Here is a 14,675-nt window from a genome sequence, read left to right as displayed (position 1 = left end):
TGAGATAATTCAAACAAGCTTGTTCCCTTAAGAAATGACCAAACTTTTCCATTTTCTTTTTGAGATAGGGGATCTATGTAGGTCTGGCCAGCTCTGAACTCACAATCCTCTGGCCTTTGCCTAGAATACAGGGGTTACAGGCATTGACTGCTATCCCCAGCAAGGATATTTCATTGTTGCATCTCCACATACACTTAGCCTGTATTCTAATCAATCCTACCTCCTGTATTACATGAAAGCCCATTCCTAAACCATAGCTGGCCAGTGGCATGTGCCTGTCATTCTAAATTAAGTGGGGGGACTGAAATTGGAAGGGCTGTGTTGCCAGGCCATCTGGGGCAGGAAAGTCCATGAGACTCCATCTTAATGGAAGATGCTGGGCATGGTGGTATGTGACTGTCATCCAAGCTATGCCTGGGTAGAAAGAAAGACCTTGTCTTCAAAATAATCAGTGCAAACAAGGGCCAGAGGCCTGCTTGGCAAGCATGTGCAATTGATTTCACACCCCAGTGCCAGAAAAACAAAACAAAACCCAAAAGACATTTATCTGACCTTCTTACAATAAAATAAAAAGGGCAAAAAAAATTAGGTAACTATATCCTTTTTAATTCCCAATATAAAGAGTCCTGATATATATCTAAGTATATTGGCAATACATTAAACATCAGCAATGAAAAAGTAAAATGCAAACACATGTTTTCAAGTATACAATTTGTTTTTATTTACAATACCCTATAAAAATGTAAATTTAGAAACTTTTATTTTCATTAATTAGAACCAAACAAAAAGATAAAGCACAGGAAGGAAGAAATAGTAATCAAGTGTTCACTTGATCGGTTGTGAGGGGAAGGAGGGAAAGGCGCATGGTGGAAGTGGTCAGTAGGTGGCGTCACTGGGCTACAGAACAGAAGGAGGAGGAAAACGGACAGCTGGTTAGAACAGAGTCTGCTGTTGTACAATACATGTATGTGCAAAATGTTTATTCTCTTTAAGTATCATAGCCTGTCCCCCTGACTACATTCAAAAAGGTGAGAACAGCAGAGAGTAGACCAGGGTGGGAATATAAAACTCAAGGTTTTTTTTTCAGGACTATAATCACTAGGCAGCAAAACTCCTTATCCTGGTTGATTGCTGAATGGCAGAAGGGTAAATAAGTTTAAGAAAAGAAAATGGCAGGCTGCCCCTGCTGAGATTCAAACCCAGGCCCCTGGCTGCCTGTGTGAATGGGGCATGGGTGAGACTGAGCAGCTGGGTTGGTAGAGACTGAAGAGCAGAGCTGGCCAAGCGTAGCTTCCATGACTACGTTGGGGGGCGGGGGGTTCCTACTTGATAATAAACAAAAAGGGGAAGAGAGAAGTACAAGCATGGCTTACTAAAGTCATCGCGGAAGACAGTGCCAGTGTTCAGAGCTACACTGCAGAAGCAGGCTGTTCGTGAGGACCCTCTTGGGTACTGTTAAATGCACTTGAGGGGACAGGCTCAAGCACGCCGTTTGTTCTACCAGGAACAGGCTTAACCGTGTGCTGTTTCCATTAAGGAGGTGGGGGAGGCAGAACAAAGGAAACAGGTGGGAGGAGCAAAAGGACTTCTCAGCCTAGAGCTGGGCATCAGCTGATGAATTCTGCCTTCATCAGATATGCTGTATACCCTGTATTTCTATGAAAACAAGTAGAACTCACCAAATTACAAGATGGAATAGAAACATTAAAAATATATCAGCTGGTTTGTATTTAGAAGGAGGTATATGTCAACTAAATATTTTTCAGTCTAAAGCTCATTCCTTAAGGACCCACTGGAGACCATGTAAAAGTATGCATAGGGTGATAGGGTGTGTGCATGTGTGTGTAAATGTGTATCTATATCTTGACTTCTACTTAATTGGCTCTCCTATAGTCATATTAATATGGGACAATAAAAGACTTCAGTGGTATAGGGAAGAAATCCATTGGAAGTCTACGATCTACTTGAATTGGAGTAGTGGTGGTAGGATAAAGGGAGATCTTATATTTGTGTCTCTAGGGCAAAGAAAATGCAAAATTAAGAAGAATTGAGTAAAGGCAGGACATGCAGAAGTGTTAACACAGAAGGTAAAGAAGAAACCAGCAGAAGTATCACCTGGCCAAATTTCATACAGCAGTGGGGAAACACCTGGCATCTGGAGACAACCCCCCAACACAGGAATTGCTCCTACAGACTTTGCTTTGGGGAATAAGCTACCTTCCCTCCCTTATTAAAAACACTCCATTGGTGATGGCAGCAGTGCAGGTGGCAGCCAAAAGGAGGTACAGGACACAGCTGGAGATCATTTATCGTATCCCCTGAACCAGCCTGGGGATATAAAGAGAGAGAAATAAGCTTGTGTAAATAAAACAGCAATCTTCTGCATTAAAGTTACATCGTCATGAGAATTCTCAAAATAAAATGCCCAAGGTATTTCTCTCCTTCCAACATTATGTCCGCTTCTCTAAGGGCACTGTTATACAAGTTCTTTGAATCAGCAGAGGCACAGTATTTAATCCAAGTCTTCCACCTTTGCCATCCAAGTCAGTTCATCCTCCCCCGTGACTTTCCAAGTGCTAACTTCAGCAAAACATGGACTGCTCCCATTTAAACTTACTGCAGTTTTGTCTCTAGCAAGTTCAGTTTCTGCCGGTCAACATAGCGAGAGAAAAGGGACACTAAGTTGGTGGGTATAGAGATTGGCTTGGCCAGGGAGGCTTGGGGAATCTGCAGAAGTTCTCGGGTTGCCATGAACATCATCTCTGTCCTGGTAAGGAAAAACCCCAAACAATAAGCAAACTAAAGCAAAGCTAAGGTTACCTAAAAGCAGGACAGAAATATAGTGAATACTAACCACTGGCTATTTTGCGTAGATTCTGTAGCAAGGTCTGAATTCTGTAGGTCTTCCCCACGGCTCAGTAGGACAAGGAGCAGTGACAGGCCAAACTGAAAGAGAAAAAGGGAATGCAGCCACCTCACTTCAGGAGATGGAATCCTGGCACTGGCTGGGAAGCAGATAGTCTCACTGCTGTACATTTCTGCGAAGCCTGGAGGAAATTGGACAGCCCCTAGTCCTGCTCATAGTTTCTTTCTCTCTTTCTCTCTCTCTTTCTTTCTCTCTCTCTCTTTCTCTTTCTTGTCATGGGGCTTGAACTCTGGGCTTGGGTGTTGTCCCTGCGCTCTTCAGCTCAAGGTAAGCGCTCTACCGCTTGAGTTACAGCACCACTTCTGGTTTTTGGTGTAGTGGTTTATTGGAGATAAGTGTCTCATGGACTTTCCTGCCCGGGCTGGCTTTTAACTGTGATCCTCAGATCTCAGCCTCCTGAGTAGCTAGGATTATAGGCGTGAGCCACCCTTGCCTGGCTAGTGTCTTTCTTTAAGCTTGGCTTCTGGCACAGTAGCAACTAAGCACAGCCAGTGGAACTCAAAAGACAGAGCCCAATATTCCTCTGTACCCAACCTGAGGTACAAAGATGTTTTAATCTCTCTGCCTAAGTTGAGATCTGGTTTTTCTCCCATTTCCTAGAACCAAAATGATAGGAAAGCAGAAGTTCATAGAAAAACAAACTTTAAAAGCTCCAAGCATTATTTTCACTTCTACCGTATACACTGTGGCCCTTTTAACAAGTACCCATTACATATTAGGCCTTACCAAAACAAAACATAACAACTCCCCCCCCCCACTCCCACCTGTTTCCATAGCAGCCACCATTTTGGTCTAGAATTCAAATTCAGAGGCCTCACAAAGTTCAGGGATGCAAAAGGCATGCTCACCTTGTTCTGAAGCACAGCAGTGAGGTGAGGGTTGGAGGGTGCTGGTGCGGCTGCACTTTGAGGTAGGTTCATTAGCTGTTGCAGAAGGCTGGTGACAGTCACTGATGGAAGATGATAGAGGAGGAGAGAAAAGGGACTCAATAAACATGGCAGCACCTACAAGAAACACATAAAAACATTATGTTGTGTCTGGAAGGACGCTCAGTGGTATGCTCAACTGGGGCAAGATTTTAGAAGGAAAAAGTCTAGCAGATATGACTAGGGTCTCAATAATGGATTCAAAGGTATCTAACGGAAAACATTCTTACCTCAGTTTGCATTGGGAACTTCATGACTTGTGAACCAAAAGTTTAACATCAAAGACATACCAAGGTTCATAGTTAAACACCAATGTTAGCTCATACAAACATTTAAATGTCTATGAGCAAAGCACTATGGCTAAAATCAAAAGGTAAGCAGAACAGGCTCCCAGGAAGCCACAGTGCAGCAGGGAAGACATAGCTACAGTGGCAATTTCAATAAATTGTGAAAAGCACTCAAGTTCTGCTGCTACAGAAGTATTTATTTAGAAGTATTATTTAGAACCACTTGCATCTTGTTTTCTCTTCATAGGAGCTCAGCAAAATAAGGAAGGATTAGGGAAGCTAAGAGATGGGAAATTCAGTGTTCAGAACCATACAGCTAGTAGCTGTAAAGAGGAACTAATGATCTTAGCTTCTTGCCATCTGGCCCAAATTAGAAAGTTAATACTTTCTAATAAAAGCAGGCTATAAACACATAAGAAAATCTAAAGTACTTCACAGGCTACTCAATGTCTATGTTAAAAAATTAGTGGAATTATTAACTGACATGTTGTCCAAGGATAGATACGTTACTTTTTGTGGTTCACCTCTTTAAAGTTTTACCCTTGGCTATCTTCAATAGCCAAATTATCAACATTCTAATCTTACTGAATCTGTTTCTCTTGTGTATTGTATCATCCAATAATCGGATAATTAACACATCTCTCACAACATCACGCCTAACTTAATTAACAATAATTTCTTACTATTCCAAGTTCGAATTTCTTCACATGTTTCAAAAATATCTTTTAGCCCATGTTTTGTTCTAATCATAATTCAAACAAGATACATAGATTGCATGTGGTTGATACAATTTTATAAACCACAATAGGTCTCCTGTCACTGTCCATTTCCTCTTCTCATGCCATTTGTTGAAGAAACTATAGGCCATGTGGATCTGGCTGTCCCTGCTGCCAATAGGTTCTGCTGATAGTTGCAATAGTTAGAATGACATGTTTGATTACGCTGGTTCAGTAGGGAAGGGGTATGGAAAGGGCATGAAAGAAATCCTGATGGCTAGAGCTGCATGCTTTCTATTCCAAGAAGCACATAGTGCTTGGGTGTCCTGCTTGTACTGTGTTAATACTGCAACACTGGGTTCAGGTGTCAGTATGCCCCAAACATTCTAATACTTTTCATCCACTTTTTACTTAAAGCGTTTGGCAGCTAGGAATGACTGCTGTCTAGATTGCTTGTCTTTCTATGAAGACTTAAGAAGTGGTTGTCTAATTTTATATCATTTCTTTTTCACTTGTTAGATAAAAATGATAAAGAAAAAAAGAAAAAAGATAAATAACTGATTAAGTGAAATTCATTTCGGTCTACTAGTAAATATAGTTTTTTTTTGTTGTTGTTGTTGGTTGTGGGGCTTGAACTCTGGGTCTGGGCGCTGTCCTTGAGCATTTCAGCCCAAGGTTAGCGCTCTACCACTTGAGCCACAGTGTCACTTCCGGTTTTTTGAGTGGTTTATTGGAGTAAGAGTCTCATAGACTTTCATGTCTGGGCTGGCTTTGAACCTCAATCCTCAGATCTCAGCCTTCTGAGTAGCTAGGATTACAGGCGTGAGCCACCGGTGCCCGGCTATAGTTTTTCTTTCTAATATAAATTATGATTCTACTTTTGGCCAGCCATCCTTTCAAGTTGGACTGTGCATCACAGCACTTAAAATCTGCTAGCCTCCTCACTATTGGATACAAGACACTGCAGGATTATCTTGTACATTTCAAACCGCAGACTTAGAACTGTCTATTACTTTAAGAATGGGGTTTTTAGAGATGTGATCTATTAACTCTATAATGCACATGACTAAACATGGACACACTGAGATTTTTACCTGTTTCTCTATCAGGAAAGCTCCACAAAGGCATGATTTTAATTCTAGCTCCTAGCAACTGGCACTAAAGTAGTGCCAGGTACACTGAAGTACTTCATTAGTGTCTGCTGAATAGATAAAGCTCTCCCAAACCAGCCTTCCATTGTTGAGTTCTTGGGATATTATGGGGACAGAGTGCCTGATGCCTCATTGTCTACAGTATGTCTGCTGTAAAGTAGCTGGAACTTTTTAATCTGGTCTTCCATTTTCTAGGAAAAACCTTGTAGTCTTAAATTGTCCACCAAGCCATTTCATTATTGGAATGTTTCGTCTTGCCACTTTTTTTCTAATGGTAACATCTAAGCACACTACTAAGTGTAAATGATGAGACCTAAATACCTACTATCTACATCTCATTTATTTCTATATAGTTTCTTTTTTTTTTGTCGGTTGTGGGACTTGAACTCTGGGCCGGGGCGTTGTCCCTCAGCTCTTCAACTCAAGGCAAGCGTTCTACCACTTGAGCTACAGCGCCACTTCATTTATTTCTGTAGATAGTAAATTTCAAAGGTCTTAGAAGGAATAGTTTCCAACCCTTTCATGGTATACCACTTACAAGATACACTATCATCGTTTGTTTCCTGCAGTAAATACCCACACAATAATTATTCAACTTGTAATCAACTTAAGTTCTTTTATTATTCTGAATCTTAGAAATTAGTTCTTTGTCTTAATTCTTTAATGTGATTAACTTACTAATACCATTCTAAATTTTGTTAATCTTTCAAGAGCTATTACATGGATAAACAGAAGAGTCTAATGAAAATTCAAACCTGACAGACTTACGTTCTAAAGTTTCAAGTCAGGTTTAAATCATGATAAAAATTATTTAAAAGCACTGGTCTGACTTCTTTGGGAGTCTGTTCTATCACACTTAATATTGGCTAATATTGAGCTACTAGTAACAGCCCAACAATGATACTTTATATACAGAAAAAATAAACAAGACCAGAAGTTTTCAAATTTCTTTTCAAAACATCCAACCCACCTAGGGACCTGTTAAAATATACCAAAATTCTGATTTGGCTGCTATAAATTCTCAGGCAGAATTTTTAGGTAGCGCAAATTATCTGCTTCCCAAGTAAACTGGACACAGAGCACATTTTCACAAGTAAGACAGAATTATTGATTTGTCTGTTTGGTCAAATATGGAATTAAAAAACAGCCTAGAGTATTTAAAAGTTTTGCATTAATGAATCCAATCATATTTGCCAAAGCGGACAAACAACATGGAAGGAAGGAGAGGAACAACAAAGGTGTGCAAGACACCTCCCAAGGCAGGTCACCTCATCTTGCGCATCCTTCTTGATAAGGAAAGGGAGGTTCCTGGCAGTTGTCATGAGAATGTCAGCTGCTTGCTCTGTGGACAGAAAAGGGAGAATGCGGGCAACCATTCTCTTCCCTTTTCGGATACACATGATCTGTACAAAGTGGTCATCGCTTGGCCTGCAAGGGAAGAAAAATGCCAAATTGTGTCAACAGCAGCATTTTAGGAGATCCTCATTTTTCCCCGTCTTAGATGTTACTGAATGAATACACTGTACTCATTTTCACTCTGCAAATATCTGCAGTAGAAAATACTGAGAATGATTTCTCCAACATTAATTGAACAAAAGGTAAAATTTCAAGTTTCACCAATGTAGAGAATCATCATTTCACAAATTATATGTGAAGGAAACATGGTTTAACTACATGCATGATTTTCCATTATTATTTGACTATTATTATTATTTTTTTGTGCTAGTCCTGGCTTGAAATCAGAGTCTGGGTGCTATCCCTGAGTGTTTTTGTTCAAGGTAAGCACTATATCATTTGAGCTCTACTTCTTCCATTGTTGAATTTTAAATAACTTTATTAATAGCATATGGTTAATAAAGCAATCTGAAAAAAAGTAATCGAAAATAAAAACAAAATTTCAGTGTGGACTTTCTAAGTTTTAACATATTAAGGCAAAGACCTATCCTTTCTACTGTGTCTTATGTATTTTTTATTCCTTAAAAAATGTGCTCATAACTGGGTAAAGTAAGCCTCTAATCCTAGCTACTTGGGAGGCAGAAACCAAGGGATTATGATTAGAGGTCAGGCAGGTAAAAAGTCTGAGACTCCATCCTAACCAATGGCTGGGTGAAGTGGCATTTATCATCCCAATTAATGAGGGAAGCATAATGGCTGGGCCTAGTGGCATATACCTGTCACCTAAAGACATGTTTACACAAACAGGATGACTGCAGTCAAGGCTAACACAGGCATAAATTGAGATCTTATCTAAAAGATAACCAATAGGATAGGTGCAAGCCTTTCTGACTTTACACCTGTTGAACTCAAGAGCTCTGCTGCTCTCCTTCCACTATTCTTACTCTATCCTGGTGCTCTTACCACTTGAGTTCTACTTCCAGCCCAGCTTTTTGCTGGTTAGTTGGGGATGAAGTCTTGAAGACTTTTCTACATGGATTGATTTTGAACCTTGATCCTCCAGGCCTAGCCTCCAGAGTAGCCAGGATTACAGGTGTAATCATAAAGCATGGGGTGCAGGGGTTAATCTAATTTAAATACTGTATAATACATGTGTGAAATATTACCATGAAAGTTCTTTGAATAATCAGCATGCAGTAGAAAAAATGCAAACCATGCCCCAAAGAAGAATGGATACTAGTGCCAGTGTGAAGGAGTATAAATACTTTTATGTATATCTATGTCAACAGAATAATAGTTTGTTGAGATTGGTTTGGGAAAAGAGGGAAGAAAGGGTACTAGAGAGGTTGATGCCGATAAAGGTAAATTATGTGCATCTACTGATATGTCAAACTTTTTTTTTTTCCCCTTGGGTCTGGTCGTGGACCTGAATTCTGGGCCTGGGTGCTGTCCCTCAGCTCTTCAGCTCAAGGCTAGCGCTCTACCACTTGAGCCACAGTGCCACTTCTGGTTTTTTTCTTTTTGCTTATGTGGTGCTGAGGAATTGAACTCAGGGCCTCATGCATGCAAGGCAAGCGCTCTACCACTGAGCCACCTTCCCAGCCCTCCAACTTCTTTTGGTCAGTTATGGGTCTTGAACTCAGGGACTGGGTGCTGTCCCTGAGCTTTTTTCACTCAAGGCTAGCATTCTACTACTTTGAGCCACAGCGCTACTTCCTTGGATATGTCAAAATTTAACCTCCTTTGTACAACTAATTGATGCTAATAAAAAATGTGGGGAAAAAAATCATAAACCAGAACAATCTTTAGGATCAAAACCAGATATCTAAAATGTTCTCACACCATCTCTATGGCACCCTGCACAACTTCTGGTAGATACTAAAGATGTATTTGTTGAATAAATTAACTGTCAAAATAGAGCCTTTCCCCTGGTAGCCGGAAAGGATTATTAAATGTTTTATCTGAAGAATCAGATATCCAAGTTTTTAGCCAAAAAGATTCTGAGCACCCAGGAGCTGGTGGCTCACATTTGTAAGCCTAGCTATTCAGGAGGTTGAGATCTGAGGATCTTGGTTCAAAGCCAACCTAGGCAGGGAAAACTTTGAGACTCTTAAAACTAGAAGTGGTCCTGTGGCTCAAAGTGGTACAGTGCTAGCCTTGAGCAGAAAAGCTCAGGGACCCTTTGACAGATTAAAGAGAGAGAGAGCAGGTGGGGTTAACTGAACCCAGGGCTTCATACATGCTAGGGAAGCACTACCACTAAGTCACATTCCCAGTCCTGCTCACCTCTCTTGTCCAGGCAATTTGCCCCTCAAGTTGTCATACATGCTACAAATTTTGTGCTTCCTTTCTTCAATCAGGACAGGCCGTTCTTCTTCTAGACTTAGGAGATAGCGCCTTTCATAATCCTCCACGTCAAGGAGTAAACTATAGGTCTATGGATGAGACAAAGCAGTCACAGCATGCTAGTTCAGGACCATAGGATATTAGATAAACAACATTACACTTTAGACTATCTGGTCAAGATATAAGAATTGAAATCTCATACAAAACCTGAGAAGGGGAGGGGAGAGGCTCTTCAAAATGCAGATGAAATATTGTGAACATATATAACTATTCCAACATCATTCCTGGTCCCTCCCTGACCTCTAAATTAGCAGTAAAGATAATGAAATGATAGTACTTTCCAATGTTTTCAGCAGACACTAGACTGCAATAGAAACCTTTTATTGCCACTGGTCATCCTTTGTACCAACAAAAATGTTAATAGTTAACTTTACTATAGGGTAATTCACTATCTGAATATACAACTCATTGAAGATACTACTATAATCACTCCACAAAGGTTACATAACTTGCGCCCAAGTCACTGCTTCAGGCTGAAATGGAAAAAGTATGCGCTGCATCCTGGACAATCTGTCCTCTGAACCACTATGTTCCATGGTCTTGCAATGTGATTATATGTGCTTTATAAACAATTTGTTTCTATATATTATTTCATTTTCCTTATACCAAGTGAGTGCCCAATAAATACCTGTGAAGTGGAAAACCACAGGCAGACATATACACACACACACACATACATACATACATACATATATATATATATATGATGTGTGTATGTTTGTGAAAACTTGTGTTTGTGTGTCCTTAACTCAGGATCTGGGTATTGTCCTTGACCATTTTTTTTCCCTCAAGGTTAGCACACTACCACTTGAGCCACAACTCTACTTCCAGGTTTTTGATAGTTAATTATAGGTAAGAGTCTGAAGTGGTTAAATATAGTAAGAGTCTGAAGGACTTTCCTGCTCAGGCTGGCTTTGGACCATGATATTCAGATCACAGCCTCTTGAGTCCAGCTCAGAACAATGCAATTTTTATTCTAATTTTTCTGAGAATTCGGTAAGTGACCTACCCAAAGGTACTCAACTTATAACTGGGTAAGTCTGGGCAAAACCCAGTACTTCCAATTTCAACTGTGGTGTTCTCTCCATGATGCTACTGGCCAAGTATACTGAGATTGTTTCCATTGCGCTCTGGTTAATTTAGGCACTTAAGAATATATTCTTAGCCAGGCGCTGGTGGCTCATGCTACTGAGGAGGCAGAGATCTGAGGATCCTGGTTCGAAGCCACCCCCCGCAGGTAAGTCCATGAGACTCTTATCTCTAATAAACTACTCAGAAAAAGCTAGAAGTGGTGCTGTAGCTCAAGTAGTAGAGTGCTAGCCTTGAGCAGAGAGGCTCAGGGACAGAGGTCAAGCCATGAGTTCAAGCCACAAGATGAACAGAAAAAGAATATATTCTTTATTACAATCACAGAACACTGAGGGGAGGGTTTAAATATGAACAAAGTATATCATATATATTTATGAGAAGAGTATAATGAAATTTCACTGAAACTGTTAAGAAGGGGGGAAGAGGGACAGGTTAAGAGACAGTTAACACAGATGGAGTGAATTTGATCAGTGATCAAAATACATTCATGTATGCATGTAAACATCACAATGAAACCCCTTTATATAATTAATGTCAATTAAAATTAAATACTGATTGCTCATTTTACTTTTTGTTTATACATATGGCAGTTTCCTATTTGAAACTATAGCAAAAAACTCTTAAAACGTACTTTTTCAATTATGACAAGGGTTTTCCTTCTTTTGTCTCGAACCTGTTTTTCTTTTGTCTCCTAAAAAAAAAAAAGACAATATCCAGTATAAATTAATTTCTGCTAAGAACAATTTACCCAGTATGTACCTATAATTTCACTATGAAAATACTGTGACAAGAAAATCTTGACTCTCTTGATAATTAATAATGTAAAAAAAAAAAGAGTTTGGACAAAGGTCCTAGAGTTGACTGAATCAGATCACACTAATTTCACAGGTAAAAGGTAATTATAGAATTCATAGAAGATGAAGATACAGGAAAATTTGAAAAAGCGTAGTAAACAGTATTTTAAACAGCAAACTGGAGTGAATAGGTTCTGTCTATAGCTAGAGGTACCTGGTTAGATTTTTGCCCTCTAGTCCACAAAGCCTGATCTCATCCCAGTGTCACAAAGAACTGGTGATAACCCAGATGTTCTTAAATACACAACTCTGACACTTACATCATCCTCACTCCGGGATGTCACAACAGCATCAATCATTTTTCGAGGATTGTTCACACTAGAGACAGTAAGCTTCCCCAAAGAGCCCTCAAACTGCACTGCAAGGACAAAATAATTTCAATAAAAAACTCAGCAGTATAAGCAGGAAACACTCAAAATTTGTTTTGCTTCGTTCTTTACTCCTGGTTTAACAATTTATTGCAAAATAAAGTTTTTACATATAATTTAAAATAACACTTGTACTCCTCCCCCGCCCAGACAAGGTCTTGCTTTGTATCCTAGGCTGGCTTGAGACTTGCAATCTCCTTGCCTCTACCTCCAGTGTGCTGTGGTTGCAAGCATGCTCCACGGTGCCTTCTTATCAGAATCTACCTTTTCTCCTTTTTATCCTTAGTTTTTGTGCTGGTCCTAGGGTTTGAACTCAGGGCCTGGGGTCTGTCCCTGAACTTTTTTGCTCAAGGCCAGCATTCTACCACTTGAACCACAGCTCCACTTCCAGCTTTTTTTTTTTTTTAAGTGGTTAATTAGAAATAAAGCTTTTGGACTTTTTGCTCTGGCTGGCTTTAAACCACAACCTTTAGATCTCAGCCTCCTGAATACTTAGGATTACAGGCCTGAGCTACCAGCACCCAGCTTATTTATTTTTGTTACAATAGTTATCAAAAGAAAGATCTAAGTTGAAATCCCTTTGTACAACTACTTAAGGATAAAATAAATAAAAAAGAAAAATCTGAAGTGTTTCCTCTGAATAATCAAAATTGTAATAGGTTTAAAAAAATTAGGAGTAAGAAAGGACTTAAAAGATAGCACCTGTCAGGTCATTCATATGCTAAACTTGTCATTTATTAAGGACAGTCCTTTGTAAATCATTTTCAAGCATCTCTACCCATCCATCTATATAAATATATGTTTTTTAAAATCACATCACGTCAGCAACCTCTCCAGTTCCACTTAGCATGGCCAGAGACCTTACCTGGCTTATAGGCATGCTCTAGCCTGGCCACCTGAGGGGTGATGAGCTTGGTGCGTTCCTTTTTAGGGCCATCCCCTTGCATATCTTCAGCAGCAGATAGTTTCTCCAGTTTTTCGAAGTAATTCTAACACAAAAAGTGATTTCAGTTGGGAACTCAAGCACAGACCATGAGTATTTTTTACCCTTAAAAATTTGTACCACTGGTAGTAATACAACTTCAAATCTAGAAACATACTGATCTCTCATTTATTACGTTGCTACAAAGGTACTTATTTAAAAAACAAAAAAACCCTAAAAAGCCAGGGGCTGGGAATGTGGCTTAGTGGTAGAGTGCTTGCCTAGCATGCATGAAGCCCTGGGTTTGATTCCTCAGTACCACATGAACAGCAAAAGCTGCATGTGGCACTGTGGCTCAAGTGGTAGAGTGCTAGCCTTGAGCAAAAAACAGCTCAGAGATGGTGTCCAGGCCTTGAGTTCAAGCTCCAGGACTGGCAAAAAAACCCAAAAACAAAAACAAAAAGGAAAAAAACCAAACCTAACCTTTGGGCTAGGAATGTATCCCAAGGGTAGGATATATTCTTGGTGTGTTCAAGGGCTAGGGTTTCATCCCCCTGACCCCAGCCAAACTTGCCAAGAAAAACCCCAATGTTTGACTTTCAAAAATGCTAATCAAGGAAAATGTCTTCAAAGGTAAAACACCAGTATTTGTAACTATAAGACCCAGGTTACTCTTGTCAAAATGAAAAATGTAGTCTGAGAACACAGAGTTTCAGAGTTTCTTGCATGAAAACAGGGTGGAGTCTGTTCAGTCGATTTTCATGCATTTGAAGATGAAAATCCTACCAATATTTAACTACATCAGTACTTAAGTATTTAACTACAGTATTTACACCAGTATTAAGTATTTAACTAGCTACTAGTTATTATCCTTAAAAGCAGCACCAAGGATTTACCTGGTAATAAAAATCATCCAGGTAGGGGTCAGTGCTTTGCAGCTGCATCATCTGGATTTTAGAGACCCAATCCTTCTCTCGCTGCAACATGAGATTGGCATAAGGATCCTTTCGGAGATGATCTTGGTGACTATTCCGGTGACTTCCTCGATCTCCGGCACCATTGAGATTCCGATGCTGACTGGAAAACAAATGTGTGACTAGTCACTCCAAGGTGAATTAATCATTCTAGCAGAACAGGAATAAAAATGACAGTCAGGCAATACCTTCCTTTGCTTTACTACTACTACTACTGCTGCTACTACTACTACTACTACTACCACCACCTACAAAGATGACAACATAGTTATACAAAGAGGTTACAATTCCTCAAGCCAGGTTTAAGTACAATGCTTCTTGGTCAATGTCATCCTTGCATTCACTCTCCTCTACTTTTCTCCTGCTATTCCTACCCTCGTTACATAGTTTAATTTTTACATAATAAGATTTGGTTATATGTACGTTATATGTGCTCAGAAGGGAAGAACCTTCTTCCCTCCATTCGTGTACCTCCTCATACCTTCCCCCATTGCAAATATGTTCCTGTTTCCTGGTATTCATTGATAAACAGTTCGCTAGTTCAGAGGAGTTCCACCTTTGGACTTCTCCTCTAAGTATACCATCCTTCAGTCAGTTTCTATGTATATTCATAAAATCCTTTGTATGTTATCATGTATGATTATATTTTAATCTAGTTTTT

The 14,675-nt window shown here is 39.7% G+C and overlaps 1 protein-coding gene across 2 annotated transcripts in view; it reads right to left on the bottom strand.

Moving 5' to 3' along the window:
• Positions 1–741: 741 nt before the first annotated feature.
• The window catches only part of Patl1 (protein associated with topoisomerase II homolog 1 (yeast)), a 29,541-nt gene continuing 15,607 nt past the window's right edge, over positions 742–14,675 (bottom strand). The window contains exons 10-19 of one of the 2 annotated variants that reach the window (XM_013029289.1): positions 13,937–14,117; positions 12,984–13,107; positions 12,011–12,108; positions 11,528–11,587; positions 9,688–9,836; positions 7,275–7,434; positions 3,775–3,930; positions 2,855–2,946; positions 2,618–2,767; positions 742–2,328 (exon numbers count right to left, since the gene is read on the bottom strand). In XM_013029289.1, coding sequence (XP_012884743.1) covers positions 2,307–2,328; positions 2,618–2,767; positions 2,855–2,946; positions 3,775–3,930; positions 7,275–7,434; positions 9,688–9,836; positions 11,528–11,587; positions 12,011–12,108; positions 12,984–13,107; positions 13,937–14,117 — 1,192 coding nt within the window. In that variant the 3' untranslated portion in view covers positions 742–2,306. Of the gene's footprint in view, positions 2,329–2,617; positions 2,768–2,854; positions 2,947–3,774; positions 3,931–7,274; positions 7,435–9,687; positions 9,837–11,527; positions 11,588–12,010; positions 12,109–12,983; positions 13,108–13,936; positions 14,118–14,675 lie in introns of those variants that run through there. The other variant, XM_013029290.1, reaches the window with a different exon arrangement.

This window comes from Dipodomys ordii, unplaced genomic scaffold (assembly GCF_000151885.1).
Source record: "Dipodomys ordii isolate 6190 unplaced genomic scaffold, Dord_2.0 Scaffold117, whole genome shotgun sequence".
NCBI lineage: Eukaryota > Metazoa > Chordata > Mammalia > Rodentia > Heteromyidae > Dipodomys > Dipodomys ordii.
The sequence above is the reverse complement of the archived record's forward strand: the minus strand, read 5'-3'. Positions and strand labels throughout refer to the sequence as shown.